We start from the raw sequence: 17,738 nt of genomic DNA on the forward strand, positions 1-17,738 counted from the left end.
TTGGAGAGAAACAACAAGTGTGTGTGTGTGTGTGTTTTGATTTGAATCCTGATCGAAGAATGCCTTTCTTTCAAACCCGTCAAGTGACTTTGGTTTACAAGACCCTGTACATATGCCAACACTTCCCCCATACCTGTTATTATTTTTTCTTTCCTATGGTTTTGACTAGTTTAGGCTGTGCACGGAATTAACCATATCGGTTTTTGGTTTGGTGTATTTGGTTAATTTTTTAGTTTTCGGTTTGGTGCAGTTAATAACCAAAATCAAATTTAGGTTAAAATTTTTACTTAGAAGCATAAATACATGAAATGGGTATAATAAACAATGAAATATTGATGTAAAACAGAAAATACATGAAATTAATATATAAAAGTTAGAAATATATGAAAATATGAATGGTTTGGTTCGCTTAATTTCGGTTAACAGAGGGTATAAATAATAACCGATAGCCGTTTTCGGTTTTCGGCAAATTTCGGTTATTGCTCATCCCTAGTTTTGTCCATGGCTCATGGTTTGAACTTCAAATTGATCGTTGCATGAAGCGAACATGTCATTTATTTATCTTTTTTTTCATTTTCTAAATATGTATAATCATGTATGTGCATAAAATTCATAAACCATCTTTATTATTCTTTTAAATTTTTTTACAAACTAACTGTTTTAGTTTTTCCTATAGTTCAAATCAACCGAATCATTTTGGCCGGTCCAGCCAGTTTAATTTGTCGTTTTTCAAAACAATTGTTAAACTGATCGGATCAAACCATGAACATAATATGAGTGAGGAAGAAGGATTTTTTGGTAAGCAACTATAAAATCATAACAAAATATATGATTTTGCTAGCCAGATTATGGTTAATAGACCTGTCTATATTTAAAAACAACTAACCATTTACCAAATGATTGAATTTGTGAGACTATAGAATTAGACATAATCACATCCTTTAAGAAGATATAATGTTACAAACAAGTTACTTTATATCATCAAAATGGCCTTCATTTATTCCTCACATTTCTTGTTCTCAAAGTCCAAAAAACTGTAAATACACATACAAACAAACACAAGTGATGTTACATTACACATTACACTAAAGATATCGATTTGTACTGTTGAACAGTTCCTTTGATAGCTTCTTCAACCGGTAATCTTTCCAAACTCGATGCACCATAAAACCCATGAACTCCATTAGTGTTCTTCAACACAAACTCTGCTTCCACCGGACCCGATATAGGACCTCCATGACAAAGCACAATCGCATCAGGATTAATATTATGAGCCGCATCCGCAATAGCCTGTACACGTGCCACACTTTGTTCTAATGTCACAGCCGTCTTTGCCCCAATTGAACCCGATGTTGTGAGCCCCATATGCGCTACAATAATATCAGCACCCGCTTTTGTCATTTCAACCGCTTCATCTTCATTAGAAGCATATGTTGTTGTTAATAACCCCATTTTTTGAGCCTTATTTATCATCTCTACCTCCAAACTGCAAACAGATAAACAAACTAACATAACTAACTCATTATTCATTAACAACTTTTTTTAAAATAATAAGATTGTTAAGAAATACATACCTGTATCCCATTCCTGTTTCTTCAAGATTTTGCCTGAAATTACCATCAAACAAGCCGACAGTCGGGAAGTTTTGGACCCCGCAGAATCCAATAGATTCCAACTGCTTTAAAAAGTGATCCATTCTGCGAAACGGGTCGGTCCCACATACGCCAGCGAGGACAGCTACATCTTTCACTACCTAGACAATTATACATTCCATTTCAAAATACTAAAAAAATAATGAGAATAATAAATATTATACTTACTGGCAATATTTCATTAGCCATATCAACCACAATAGCATTTGCATCAGCAAACGGTAACAATCCCGCTAACGAGCCTCGCCCAGCCATCCTAAACCGCCCCGAGTTGTACAGTACAATCAGATCAACACCGCCCGCCCCTATTATCGGTTTCCCTTGCCTTATCTGGTCTCTCAACATCTGTAACACAGTATGCGTTCTTTCCAATGTTTCTGTTTTATAACATATATTAGTCAGCGTTTACCATCACATATTAACATACACGAATGACGAATCAAATATCAACAATTCAACACTCACCCGGTTTTGCATCAGGGAAGTTAGTTAAGTTATAAGAAATTGTTCTGTAAGTCTTGCAGGGTACACTTGCAGCCTCAGGTTCAACAGCCCTCTGTTTCGGGCTCGAAACATTTGGTTTTTTAGTTATTTCCAAGAATGAGTCAACCAAAGCCTTTGCAAACTCGGTGTCATTAATGTGATATTGATAAACCTTCACCTGATTTATTACAGATTTTAGTTAATGGTGAGCAAAGTTTGATAAGTAACTAAGAAATAATAACCAAACTAACCTTCCTATCATCTGTAACCTCAACGAGTCTCTTCAATTCTTCTATAAGTGTACCAGTGGCATTAGTGTCATAAAACGGCTTTCCGGGGGCATCTAAAGCAGAAACGCCTATTTCTGGCAGGCACACGCGTATCTTAGATGACGATTTGTTTAACTTTTTAGCAATAAACGCAGCAAATTTCTTGTTTTCCTCGACTGTTGTTCGCATTAATGACACCGGTAAATTATAAAGGTGTTAACAAAATATATTTATTTAAGTAAATGTAATTAAATTTAGATGCGTGACAACCTGTTCATTATGCTCAAGTATTTTCCTCTGCTGGAATTCTGCAGGTATTGCATTTTTAGCACCAAAATTCACCATGTCTAAAGCTCCAACACTAACAACAAAAGGAATCTTCTTTTCAATCATTGCATCAAACCGCGACTCGTCACAAGCCATAACACCGCCAACTATGTGATCAGCAACCTCGGTCGTTGTAATGTCCAAAACGCCCTTCAAAAAGTAAATAATCACAAAATTAACCAAAACATCCAATTTCAAGCTTCCACATCAAATATTTAAATTCAAAACTTACCTGTATAAACCCTCCTCTAACAAGATCCTCCATAGCTCGACCACCGACCCCGGTTGCATGAAAAACCAAAGTTTCATAACCTTCTTTATTCAATCTTTCTTTCACAGCATTCACACACGGAGTCGTAACACCGAACATCGTCAATCCAACCGTAAACTTATCATTCCCAGGATCTAAAGCTTCTTTAACATTCACGAGCCGTCCACAAACCATCCCGGAAAATGCAGCACTCGCATTGGACAACACAACCCGACTCACATTATTAATCCCACAAATATCCACAACCGACGGAAACAAAACCAAATCAGACGTCCCAATATAATGCTCGGTCTGACCACTAGCAACAGTCGATACTATTATCTTCGGTACACCAAGCGGAAGTGATTTAAAAGCAGGTGATAATACCGATGTACCGCCACTGCCACCGAGGCCGATAACGCCAGCAAGGACACCGCGTTGGTGTGATTTGTTGATGTAAAAAGTGAGTGCTTTGTTCATGACTGCAAGGGCTTCACCTCTAATTTCCGGGATTTGAGCTTCGGGTTTGTTTTCGGATTCAGAGTAGGCAGATAAAAGTTCTTTTCTTGATACAAATTTAAAATCTTTAAAGGTGTTAGTCTCATTTGGTCCAACTGATACATCTACAACTACAACTTGTACCTGTGCATATAAGTTTATGTATTTAAGGAAATTAGGGATCTGAAGTAAATTGAAGATCTATATTATTACAATTAGAGTTGTAATGAATGATTAAGTTAAATCGAATATAAATAAATAAAGAATGTATGTATGTATGTATGTATGTATGTGTACCTTTAAGGGAGAACTAGGGGAAAAGGTAGTGAGATTGGATCGGACTGATTCAGAGAGAAAGAGGAGTTCTTGACGCTTTGTATCAGCAGTCGCAATGCAAAAGACTTGAAGCAAATCTTTATGATTACCCATGGTTATTGGTTGATGCACAGATCAATTAGTTTTAGATAGTTGACTGATATTAATTTAGGTGTGAGTTGAAGATGAGTGCAGATCACTCTAGCGGTTGCATGATTCTAACGGCAAGTCACTCGGTGGAAGCTGAATCTGTTGGGTGTAGGGTACCACTTTTGTACCCACTTTTCAAGGACGGATACAGGTGTTTTCTAAATTTTTGACTTCAACATTTTCGGTATCGGTACTAAAATTTTGGGAAAATCGAGATTGGATTTTCGGTATCGAGCTCATTTCTAGTTGGGTGTGGGTTACGCTGATTTTGTGCCTGTCACACCCCAATCTAAGACGGAAATGCCGGGGCATGATCCGATTGCTCACAGCTCGAAGATCCTATCATAAATATAAATGACAATATCTAATTAATTATTTTGCTCAAATAACATACACAATAATCAATACATCGATACAATTCAAATAAATAGATACAACCATTTAAATTCAAGTTTGTCTTCATTATAATCCTAAGGTCTTTCTAAATGTCCGAACTTCAATCTTCAATCAACCTGCATATGCGTAGAAAATGGAGTTTGATCAACAACATATGTTGAGTGAGATGATCACCAATTTTGAAACAACAAATAATATATATATATATATATATATATATATATAGATGATTGAGAAATGATTAATGATAAATGCGCAAACCAATCTATGTGGTAATAATCAATTAAACCTTAACAAACCAAGATCAAGTATATTCGTGTGCCAATGAATCGTTGCCAAGCGAATCGGGCATTGATTACAATGACTAAATTGTCGGTTTACCTTTGCCAAGCGAATCGGGCTCCGGTTACTAAGACGGTCGTATGATCATACTAATGAGAACCCTCTACAAGGGGATATGTTGGACCTCTCCGAAACGATATCAAGTAAACAATTAAACATGTAGCAATTAGCAAATAGCATTCAACTGATATTCACACAATAATTATGTTTGCGATTTTGTGTATATACATATAATAGAAAATATGAGTAAGTACGCATATGTCCCCAAAACATTTGAAAACAGTAGATAAAAAGGGGAATGATCAAACTCACCTGATCGATTAAGCCAAACGGAAATAAATACGAGAAGAACGATAATCACACTCCTCGAGAATTACCGGCAAAAATCCTAATTAAATAATGTTATAAGTGAATTATAAACGATACAATACGTATAAGATCTTAGGATTTAGATATGATTTGAGTTGCAACTATAGTTTGTAGGTTATGGATTGAACGATTGATCACTACGAATTATTGTTATTGTTTAATAATAAAGATCATGGTTAAATGTATAATCGAATCTTACAATAATTAGTTTAGTTTAATAAATATAAGTTGAGATCTATTATAATAATAATCGTTGTTTATCATAAAATAAGATTTACGAACAATTAGTTTATATATATATATATACCTATATGAAAACTAGTAACGAGACTATTTGACACGAAAAGTTTAACTTTTATAAATGTCGGTTTTTAAAGAAAATATTGTTTAATTAATATCTAATATTAATTATAATATATTATAAATTATTAAAAACATGTTTAAATCATGCAATAAAAATAAAAATAACAAAAAGAGGTTGCTGGGTCTCGAACACGCGACCTTGGACGGCTCACAGAAGGTTGGGAACACAAACACACTAGCGCAGTTAACAAGATGAAACCAAACAAATATATACAGAAACCTTTACAACCAGTTTAATTATGAAACCCTAACCTATCCAATCGCTCAACCCGTTAAGATTTTGTTTAAGGGATGGTAGGGCTATTGTTTGTTGATGATCGACGAACATGTATATGTAAACAATTACCTGATTAGACGTTTGTACACTGGTCAATCGGATAGCAACAGAATCGGCAATGAGAGTGACGAACAGATAGGTGCAGACTTCGAAAATCAAATTAACTTTAGGGGTTTGTTTCGTCGGGTTGTAAAGGGGGTGCAGAAGAGACTAATTGAGTTATTATGCATATTGGATTATATAAACGATTTTAGGTTAAAGACGGTTTAGTAATTGAATCAATACGTATAATAAACGATCTCGTTTTCCTAATTAACCACGTTAGTTAGGCCGGATATGGTAATAATAATCATAAACAAGATTCGATTCCGAGTTTAGAACAAAGATTGTGCATCAAGTAATCAAACGGGTCATGGATATGGATATACGGGTCTGGGTTACTGGTTGCGGATACGGGTTAACAATTGAATATACTAAAATTGCATTCTAGTCCCCGGAGATTGGTGATGGGAACAATAGTGGATTAAAGTTCATGTTTTGGGTTAAAAATGAATATTTTCCAAAGTTTTATATATGTTAAATAAATATAATAAATAAATATAAATTGTATAGAATTTCCTTGATAAACGTGCCACTTTTAGTGATAAAATTTCACAAATATAAAATGAGTCGGGTTTAAATTTGTATGTGAAAAATCCGAGTTGTTATAGTGCCTACTACGTATCTGTTTATATTTATAGACCGGGTTAAGCTTATAAGTCTTTAGTTGTTTATTAGGTCACAAAATCAGATTAATTGTGTGTGCCTGATTTAGTTGATTTCTAACATTTGGTATAAGGCTAGAAAGATAGCTTGCTTGTTAGCTAGGAGATTCAAGAGAGTGATAAGCTAGCTAGAAATCGTGGAGTAAGGGATGTTAAGTTGACCGTGAGTTTGGGTTTCGTATCAAACATCAAGGATAAAATCAATTTCCAATACCAAATTTTTTTTCCTATTAGAAGTAAAAGGTTGAATTGAAGAACAAGTAGTCGATTAAGATATTTGATTGAAGTAGGCTTCCAAATCGGTTCCTAACCAAGAACCTAGTTTATCAAATCAAGGGTTTAGGGTGCTCTTGTTTGATTAGCAGTAGCATCAATCAAAAGACCTGGAGCGATCTTGATCAATAGGCAGCCAACATCATAGAGCCAAGTGATCACTATAACTCATTCAAAAGAAAAGGAGCAACTCTAGCGATAGAAGAAAAGCAACGAACAGAACTTAAGAGTAGCAAGCCGAGGACCAACCAAGGTTAAGAACATCTTTCTCTCGATGATAGCAAACATCAAAATCAAGCACGAACGATTAGGTTTTGTGTAATCTGGAGACCAAAAACCATTGAAGGGGTTTTGTATGAGCAAGAAGAACAAGGTTATGTGTGAGCCAAGGATATTCGGGTTATGCGTAAGCTAGAGATGACCAAGAAAAGAAGACGGGCTTGAGTGATCAAAACAACGATTATGTGTGAGTCGATTGAAGTGAAAGAAGGTTGCATAAAGTTCTGTCCGATCAAATGTTATGTGTGAATCAATAAAGTAAACTGAATGAAGTCGTTGGAAGCAATCTCAAAGAAAGAATGAGGTGAATTTGTGTGATTTAGTGGTCGAAAAAAGAGGAGAGAGCAAGGAAATATGTCACTGTAATGTCCTAAACTAAGATTAACAAATACACGGTGGGTAATCATGATGAACAGAATTCTATGGGGCTTAAGATATTGATTGAGGTAGGCCTTCATACCTGATACCTGTTAAAGTCGTGTAAGTTCGTGTCGTGTATTCGTGTCTAAATTTACAGCCTTAGATATAATAACCAAGGATGTAAAGAAAAGAATGGTGATTGTCAGCAAGTTGACTCGGAGTTAGAATCTTCATCAAATCTAATCTATTATTATGAAGTGTTTATCAAAAAACAACACCCCCCGTAAACTTAAAAAAAAATGCTTTTACGATACAAACCCATTTGTTTTCTAACATTATCAACAAATTTTACATGCTTTAAAAGCAGATTATTTACACATAATCACCATAAATAAAAACAATCCATTTAAAACTACAATTATAAAAAAACAAATATATATTGCACAAAATAACAAATTTATTGAATAATTGTAAAATGAAATTGGGAATTTTCTAACGATTTTGGATTTGGTAAAATAGCCCACTCAAAGAAAAACTGAGAGCCCACTCAAACAAAATATCAAGCCCACCCATTTAAACCTTGTCCTTTTGTTTATCTCGAAACCGCTCAAAAGATAAATGAAATTAACGAAAGAAATGCAGAGTAAAAAAGCGACGAAAATGAAAATAAATAAATAATCTCGTCATTACCTGTTAGGCCTTTGAAAAAACTTAATTATTTCAGGTTATTTAATGGGTGGCAAATCATGTCATATAACGTTTAACAGATTAAAGACCACACGATTAACACAAGTATCAAACATAAAAACGACTCGTTTAACACCTGACTTTGGTGGTTTGAATGTGAGAGGTCTATGGTTTACATATCAAGAAGGAGAAATTATAAACCATAACCTCCTAATTTTGATTATTCTTAATAAGGACAAGTACATAATGTGTGTTTTTTTTTTTCAAATTGGTGTTTATTGTGTCAAGTATTTAAAATTTAAATCACCATGAAAGACTAGAATTCTAAAAAAGTCAAATATGGCATTCTCCTCCGTTATCTTTACGGATTGTCTCGAGTGGTGGGCCCTCAATTTTTAGTGTTTGCGTATTTAACCCCACTAATGGGCTAGAGCCTAGAAGTAAGAAAAAGCACATCCAACTATTTATATTTGGGCCGGAATCCGCTCTGCTCCATGGCATGGGCACCAAATATGATGGCTTTCTTTAATAAGATGACCACTCATCGATGCAGAAAAGATACAATGTAGATTTTGTGTTTAATTCAGACGTTCTAGAGAGATTTCTGAATCATCTTATCGCTTTTAGATTAAAGTATTTTGCAAGTGCCTAAAATCAATAATCGAATGAGATAAAAAGAGTTTCCGCAAATAACAAGGAGTTCTTTAAGGTGTAATAACTTCATATTGAAATACATTCAAATGATTTCTTTATATACGAGATGAACCATCACAATGTTTTAGTTAGTGGTTACCATTCGGCGGTAACAAAATTGGTAGTCACTTTGTTGCTATCGACGTGTAGTAATTTCAACTGTCATTTAGTAACTGGCCTTGGACCTTGCCTGAGGCGTTGCCCTTAAGCACACCGAGGGGGTTAACCCATGGCAACAAGGTGTTGCTCTCTTGAACCCCCCCCCCCCCCCCCCCCCCCAACCCAAAGTTATTATAGTTGCTTGTAATAAGAACGGTTATGAATGCTTGTGTATTTTCATAACTCTTAAACTCGTGTCAATCTATATTCTTATATCTTCTTTAAATTCTGATTAATAGCTTGATTATATTAAAATTACTTACAGAAATCATACATACATTTGAAAAATGATAAATGAGCAAGAAAGATGCTAGAAGCTGGCGAGGCCAAATTCAATAGGACATATTTACAAGAACATGTTTGACGCCCAACAAGAAACAAACGTAAAAACATAGTTTTATTTTCTTACAAGTTAAGATAAAGTAAAAAAATATGTAACACGCTTTTCTATATAACTGTGAGGGACAGGCACTTGCTTTTGATGAGCCTTGCTTTTTTGGCATTTATTTCTCGTTTTAATAGCCTCAATCTTTACAATATCCAGATGGTCCTTTATATCATATATCTAAACCATGGTTGTAAAAATTCTGATTAGACGTCTATTAATCTTAGTTGATCCCAATTAATTATAATTAATCCCGATTAATTGTTGGTCTCCACTTCACCTGGCCGACTAACGATTACCATAACATTGATCTAAAAACACAACATACATTTTCATATTTGTTTAATGTCTCATTTATGTCACATAGCCTCGGAGATCTGGATATGTAACCAACAGTTGATCCCTCATTTACTAATATACTAGGTTATTGACCCGTGTACGACACGGGTGAAAATATAGAAATTATCAAGTACACACATATAATTTTAAACGACAAGATATCTTTTAATATGTTTTTTGAGATGTCACTATGATATAAGCTGCAATTGATATTTATACAGAAAGAAAGTACTGCAAAACATGAGCTCACAAAAAAAAAATTTACATGATAAAATGTTTACAAACAAAATTTAAAACTTTATAACATAAACTTCATAAATCACCAAATATTTCCTTATAGACAATGTTGATGCATCCATGTCTTGCTTGACCTAAAACAGATAGTTGATGCATCAATTTAGCAGTACCTTAGGATGACACAGCCTTAAAATAAAGAGCGATGCTCTTATAAAATTTGTTCAACTGTAAAATAATAGATTATGATTAGTAAATAATATACACACACACACAAAGAGAGAGAAAGAGAATCATAGTTTTTTTATATGAAAGATCATATATAGTTATATTTATATGTCTCTAATTGTTGTATCATTCTTTTCTTTACAAAAATGTTTCACAATCACAATAGAGCATAGTAAAATCAACACCACAAGAAACGCTAGAATATTATATTCGTTTAAAGAATAGGTTCGGTGGACCCGCTAACCTTAATTTGACTTTTGGCCATTCTTCATAATAACAAGTGTGTTAGGTTAATAATGCATAAATAGTATTCAGATCATGCTATAAACAACTTATAGTGAGGGTAACTTAAAAAGTATAAAATATGAAATTACAAACCTTGATGTAAAGAGGATAAAGACTTGGAATACATAGATACTTTGGGATGGACGGAACGGTGAGAAAAATATAAAATATATGAAAACATACATTATTGTTAAGACAATGTTAAAATCAAATAAACGCAAAATCTCAAAAATAGAATAAAAATTATTACTTATTTGATCGATAATAAGTTAATATGAAATGTGTTGGATATGGCATAATGTTATCCATTTTGATTTCGATACCTTTTATTGTTTGATAATATCTAGATTTGCAAAATTGGCTAGAATATAAATTTTGAAAGTGAATCAAATTGACCCGTGGCCGTCACGGGTGGAAATATAAAAATCATCCAATAAACATATAAAATTTAAAACAACAAAGGTACAAGTATGACTATCTCTTGAAAATAATTAGGGTTACACAACATATTTCAATGTATTTAATGTAGGTGTAAAAACATGTAATTAAAGCATTACTAAACATGCATTAAATTTAATATGACATATTTATTTTATTATTGAATTATTTTATTGATAAGAAAATTCTATAATGACTTGTTATTTATAGAAATAGAAAAATAAACCAATAGAAAGAGGCTAGAATGCATTTTTTTTAATATATATATATATATATATATATATATATATATATATATATATATATATATATATAAGAGCTTATCTACGTTTTGCAAATATTGATTTGAAAGCATCTTTATTTACTTAAACATTATTTTACATAAGTTGGGAATTTAATACCCATCGTCACAAAACATGTATGTCTTTCCAAAATAAGTTACAAGGGTCGACATGCTTCTTGTAGTGTTTTTTAGCACCTTCTTAGTAGTCTACATCCAAACACGCGCGTGCACGCGTGCACATACACACACATATATAGAGGATTGTTCAGTGGAGAAATCATATTAGTGTGAGAAGTTGGAGAAGTCAATTATAACCATTGATTATGTTGATCTATGGCCCACATTTGTTATAAACATGTACATATTGAGTTTATATTACACGATTTTTTTTGGTTTGTTAGGTTCTTTTTTCGCTCAATGTTTCATTGAATCATCTTGTTATTCTAGATCTCAGTGTATCATCAATTTAAGTACAGTGTTTTACTTTGTTATACTCATCTCGAAGTTTCAACTATCTACTTTGTTATTTTGTCACCAAAGTATCGTTCATTTATTTTGTTGTTTTTAAACCCAACACTTTATCGACTTACTTGATTATGTTTTGTTAGCTCAACTCACCCTGTTATTCTCGATCCCAATACTTCATTTATTTATTGCGATGTTCATGACCTTAACGTTTTCTTCATCATTCTCATTATTTTGTGTTACTTCGGAATTTCGTTTATATCATTTTAACCTCAACAACGTCGTTTATTTCGTTTTTGCTTCATTAGATTCGTTTATATCATTTTACCAATAACATCGTGTAGGCCGATTTAACTTCAATGTTTTGTTTATTCGTTTTAAACCTAAATAACATTGTTGTTTAAACTTCAAAAGTTTCATTTATTTATTTTTACCTAATATTTTGCATTATCCTTGACCTTAAGGGTTCGCTTATATATTTTTGTTAGTTTTGATTCTTATAGTTCATTGTTCTTGATTTCCAAACTTTCATATAAAATTAACTTTATTTAGTAAAACCCACACAATGGGACGGATTATGTGGATTCATCCGACGATGAAGGTAATTATGGGTCGAGAAGTAATTATCAAAGTCATCGCATGGAAAACATAATAAGTACGGTTGTGTGCAATAACTCGGAACTTAGAATGATTTTGGGAAATGGGACAAATGTAGTATGATAAGGGCATGATGGATACGCCGCTTGTACATCCTATATATAAGTGCCATTGCCATACATCCCATTTGTGGTGTTTTTCAGGTCATTCAAAGATCAATGTTATATAGTTAATTATTTATCTGTTTAATTTTTCATATATATAAAATTTTGTTAGAACTTTTAACAAGTCTATGTAGTAGTTGTCTTCTTTTTAAATTTTACTTTTATTTAATTTCGGGACAAAATTTCTAGAAGTTGTGAATCCAGTAACATTCGTTAATTTTCAATTCTGGAAACCCGACCCGTTTCAAAATTTCGATATAATTCGATCCGCATTTATTATTGAAAGTATTGAATTTCATGTCATTTATAACTCATGTTTAAGATATTATTGTTATGATTTTTATTTTTGATGTTCACGATGTTACGGACCCGATCGCAAACTCTTTTTTCATGTATTTTATTCCCAAATTTTATTTTATCAAAGTCCATGGATTTAAACTTCTCAAAAATCAAACTTTCTATCTTTTGACTCTTTTTAAAGATATTTTATGAACCTAGACATGTCTCCATCATCAATTCATCATTTGACTCATTCAATTAAGTCAATTTCATGATTTTCTCCATAAGACTAGCCTTATGACTAGCCATTAATTTAATTCGTTTTGACCTTGTTTTTTAACAACTCTTGGCCTATATATATACTAGCCTCTACTTCTACAAATCCTGCATCACAACTCATTTCACTCCCAATTATGTTCTAGCTCTCTAATTTGTGCAAAGTTCAAGTTTAACCATGGAAAGCCAAACCGCCCAAGTTCAAGTTTATTCTTTATTTGTCTTGTGTTCACTCGTCGGGTTAGTATGTTGATTTTTCTTCGAGTTTAGTTTGTTTAGGATATTATGATATATTAAAAATATTTTTTCAAAAGGCATTCGTCCGACTAAAAACGAACTCCACTCGCTTATGTTTACTTTAGACAAAATTTGGTTATTTTTCTACATATAACTTTTGAAACATAAACTACTAAAATTCTAACCAGAGAATAATATTTTACCTTGACGGAAACGAACCCGATATTAAAACGGGTTCGGGTCTGACTAAAAACGAACCACTCGCTTAAATTGTTTTCTTACTTTTAGGTCCGTTTAACTTTCTTGAACGGCCGAACTCATAAAAATTGATTAACAAATATCGTAACCCAAATTCTTAATAAATTTTACCAACTTGGGTATTATTACATCAAAAACATTACTGAACCAATTATAGAGGGAAAAATATATTTTTCGTTATAAACTCTAAAAATCCAAACTTTGAACAAAACCTATCGCCGTCTTTGATATTTTATTTCATGTCCATTATTTTGAATCTAGAATTTATTTCGTAGGACCGTTTGCGAATCGAACTTATTCGGTTCAGCTCGCTTAAATGCTTTCTTCGCTTCACTCGCTTACTTTAGCAAGTTAGTTTTCATAACCCCTTTTTACTTTTACACGTTTTGGGGTGTAGCACGTTACAAAATTTTATTTGCTATTTCACGTTTCATGTTGTAAACTAAAATTCACATGCGTGTCTTGTATGAATTTGTTCGTATCATAATGCTTGTAAATTATGTGATTACGTGCTAGTTGTTTATTGTTTTTTTGTTGGTGGAAGAGAATTATACACATAATCAAACACAAAGTGAGAGGATCCAACGGGACGTACCTGCGCCGCCTATTTTTCCACATTTGTTGGAACGTTTGACTGTATTATTAGCATTATCTATACTCCAAGTAGCTCGGGGAATGAGGGTTCCTTAGTAGATTTGACTTATAGCGAACGAGAATATCATGTACTTAGTTTCTTTTACTCTATGATTGAGACTTTATATCTTGACTTATGAATTTTACACTTTTCGTATTATATATATATGCAAAAACTTGAATTCACCAATATTATTGTTGACAAAATATATTATTTTAAATGTGATCTAGTAATTTGAGAATTGAAGACTAGATAGTTGTACCACTAGGTTATTAGAAACATATCATAATGAATTATAAAGTTATTGTATTGTTATTTGATTAATGCCAAATTGTGTGATTGTGATTTAATGAAATGAAGTAATTATATTTGTCACATTAATAGCTTCATGAGCTTGTGAGCAATATGTACATACCGCCCCGACATATTCCGCCCCGGCATATTACGACGAAGGTCGTGGTGTTACATTAAGTATATTTCTAGGGTTGGAGATAAAATTCAGGTTTTTAAAGATTTATAAAAATATTATGTGATAGATAATGTTACAGTTAAAGCATAAGGGCGCTTATAACATTGTGAATAAGAGGGACTTTTGTGTTTTTCACACACTATTTTAACTTATTAGGTTTTTTAAAAATAAACCAATAAATTATTTTCAAACTCAATCCCAAACAACAGAAAATACTGCCCCAAAAGAAGAGATATTATGGGACGAGTCACGTGGTTTGAAATCCCAAACAACAGAAAATACTGCCCCAAAAGAAGAGATATTATGGGACGAGTCACGTGACCCCTTGAAACGAAACAAAAACATATTTTGTTCTTTACAGTATGAATCATGATATCACCAACTAGACTTTCACACTTGGGTTTTGCGTTCACATTGGTAGTAAACATAGTTTGCATAAAGAGTCTCTATTGTAGTTTATAAAATTATAAAATATTATTTTAAAATCAATATAGACTATTTAATTACATGCTAACATTTATGTCCTGATTCGTATTCTTTTATTTAAAAATTGGTTTTTATTTAGTAACTTTGTTACGGTGGACAGAGTCGTGAACTTGGCTTGGCCGAGTTGGGAAACCACCCCCTCCCAACCAAGTACCTTGTTGAGTAGTTTTTGAACAATTAGAACAAATCGAGCCAGGTAGTTGAAATAAAGAAAAACAACTTTTTTATTATAAATTCCAAAAAGCATAGACTATTTAAACCACATTCTTCTCCATTCTATTGAATATACTCTCAATACACTCGCAACTTAAAAAAATTATAAAATGAAAAGGGTCATTAAGAAAAAAAAAATCATTGGCTTCACCGCAACAAAGCATGGACCAAATGTTGCTCTGAATCGATACGAGCCCATTCCGACCAAACCATTTGTTAGCCATCTTTTTATGAGCCATCAGAGCACGATCCAACTCAACACGAGCCATCACTTTTCACATTGTTTTTTTTTAATTTTGTTCATTTTAGTATTGTGTTTTTTTATTTAATGAAATTATGTTTTAATTTAAATAATTTATATAGTTTAATAGAAAATAAAAAAATAAATAAATGTTAAGTGAGTAGTTTGACGGAGTGGGTAAACCATCCCTTCTAGATTGAGTAATTTTAGGTTGTTTAAGAATACATTACGCTATTGGTTGGCTGAGTTTGTAGTTTAAAAATAATATGCGTGTGTGATAATAATATTTTTAATACTAATTTAAAAATAAATTAAAAGGCACCAAATAGGGAAAACAAGAGGGCAAAAAATAAGAACACCAAAAATAGAAGTTAATTATGGTGATATGTAAGGGGATGTCTTCCAGTCCACACGATCTCAACGTGAAACACGACCAACAGGTATGCCCCGGTCAAGGATGGGTCGCAACTAAGAATAAATCACATAACTTTACAAATTAAGACGTGAGTGACAGTGACTTCAATTTTACAACTCAGATAATAATTTATATTTATATTAATAATAAACTTGTCTAACAACTTTGAATTTGCGTCCCCATTCGCATGGAATCCTACCAGTAATCATCTGCGTATGCTAATAGTTTATTATCATCAGGTAATCAATAGGCTATCGACATTTATCATTTAAGCAAATACAAGCTACCCTAGCGGTATCAGTGTAAGTTAGATATGCGTTTTCTTAATGGTTAAGGATTCTAATCTCGTGGTGAAGATTGGTAAAAAAATATGAGTAGATTTAAAAAGTGTTTGAATTAGCCATTAAAAAAAAAAATCTAAACAAGTATCAGTTACTAGTTTAAAAATACATTATATATGCTTTAATCAATTTTATAAAATTTACATATTTGAGTGGATTTAAAAAGTGTTTGAGTTACTTTTTCAATCTCATACTCGGTCCTACGTGCATACCCATCCTGATGTTTTGGGCATTTCCCATCGGGCTTGGTTTTTTGTTTGCCCCTTAAGCCCACCAAGTTTTTAGAACACCAAAAGCTTATCTCGTGCCGCTTTTTGTGTTGTCTTGAACCTTTATCATGTACATTCTAGTTGAATAATGGTGATTGATAGAGGATCCATGTGCAACCTCGTTATATAATGGTGATTGATAGAGAATACATGCTCAACTTCACAAAGTGGTGTAGATTTTCACATAAGTTTCTTTATCTTCATATCACCAACTATTTGTAAGAATAGTTTTCTTCGCATGCGAAACTTTCTATAAATTATCTCACTATCGTATACATGATTCTCAACAAAAGCAATCTTGCACAAAACGTTTGTTTGTGGCTTCACGATCTCTAGGTACAAGAACTCTTGAACTTGTCGTATCTTGAACTTCACGTAACGTTATAGAACAATGGTAGGGAGAGTTTGAATGTAACGGGCATTTCATCACAAAAGGTATCGCCAAAAGTTGATGTAATTTGATGGAACTTTTAAATAGATCCATTGTATAAATTGCGGGTTAAGATTCTAGGTGAGAAAGCTTTAAGATTTCTGTGAAAAAAGAAAATAAAAATTGAAATGGTATATATAGATTAATTGTATGTATTAATATTAGTACAATATCGGATTTTGTTTAACAGCAGGTACAAAATTTGAGTTTGTGGCAAAACGTAGGAACAATTCGTATAGTTTTATGTTTTAAAGTTTTAACTTACAAAAATAACGAGTACCTACTCACTACTTTAATATCATCCATGTTAGGCTGAGGGGTGTGGGGGGCTCTAACGGGGGCGCGAGTGGGGGCTCCAGCCAATAATATTGTGACGTGTGGCAGAGAGAGAAACTGGATAAGGGGGGTGTTGGAGCCCCCGCTGGAGCCCCTGGCCCTGGTGTGGAGGGGCTCCAGCAGGGGCTCCAGCGGATTTTTTTTTATTTTTTTATAAATGTATTAAAAAAACGTATTATTAAAAAAACTCATAAATTATTTAAAAAAACACACATTTTTTTTAAAATTCAAATTACAAAAAAAAAACATACTAAAAATTAAACAAACAATAATACTTAATAATAACACTAATCTAATACAAAATCATCGGGTCGCCTCGCCCACAAATGTTCAACCAACTCATGTCGAAGATCCCTGTGTATCTCACGGCTCTTGATATTTGCTATGTTATGAAGTTTTTGTTGATCACTGATTGTGGACGGTTGTGGCGGAATGTCACCTTGGTAGTTTTGGCAGATAGCTTTGCCCTCGTCTTCTAACGTCATGTTGTGTAGGATCAGACACGTGTAGACGACGTCCGTTATCCTCTC

At 33.0% G+C, this 17,738-nt stretch overlaps 1 protein-coding gene across 1 annotated transcript; it reads right to left on the reverse strand.

Annotated features, from left to right (window-relative positions):
* Positions 1-993: 993 nt before the first annotated feature.
* On the reverse strand, positions 994-3,909 carry LOC143536073 (toMV susceptible protein tm-1(GCR26)-like). Its single transcript, XM_077030155.1, is given in 7 exon segments — positions 994-1,486; positions 1,575-1,753; positions 1,821-2,029; positions 2,118-2,313; positions 2,387-2,881; positions 2,964-3,623; positions 3,777-3,909. Coding segments are annotated over 7 exon segments (2,277 nt in total). The 5' UTR covers position 3,909; the 3' UTR covers positions 994-1,080.
* Positions 3,910-17,738: the final 13,829 nt, after the last annotated feature.

The sequence above is a fragment of the Bidens hawaiensis genome, unplaced genomic scaffold (genome assembly GCF_021521415.1).
Source record: "Bidens hawaiensis isolate Kalapana, Puna unplaced genomic scaffold, B.hawaiensis_p1.1 tig00010732_1, whole genome shotgun sequence".
Taxonomy (NCBI): Eukaryota; Viridiplantae; Streptophyta; class Magnoliopsida; order Asterales; family Asteraceae; genus Bidens; species Bidens hawaiensis.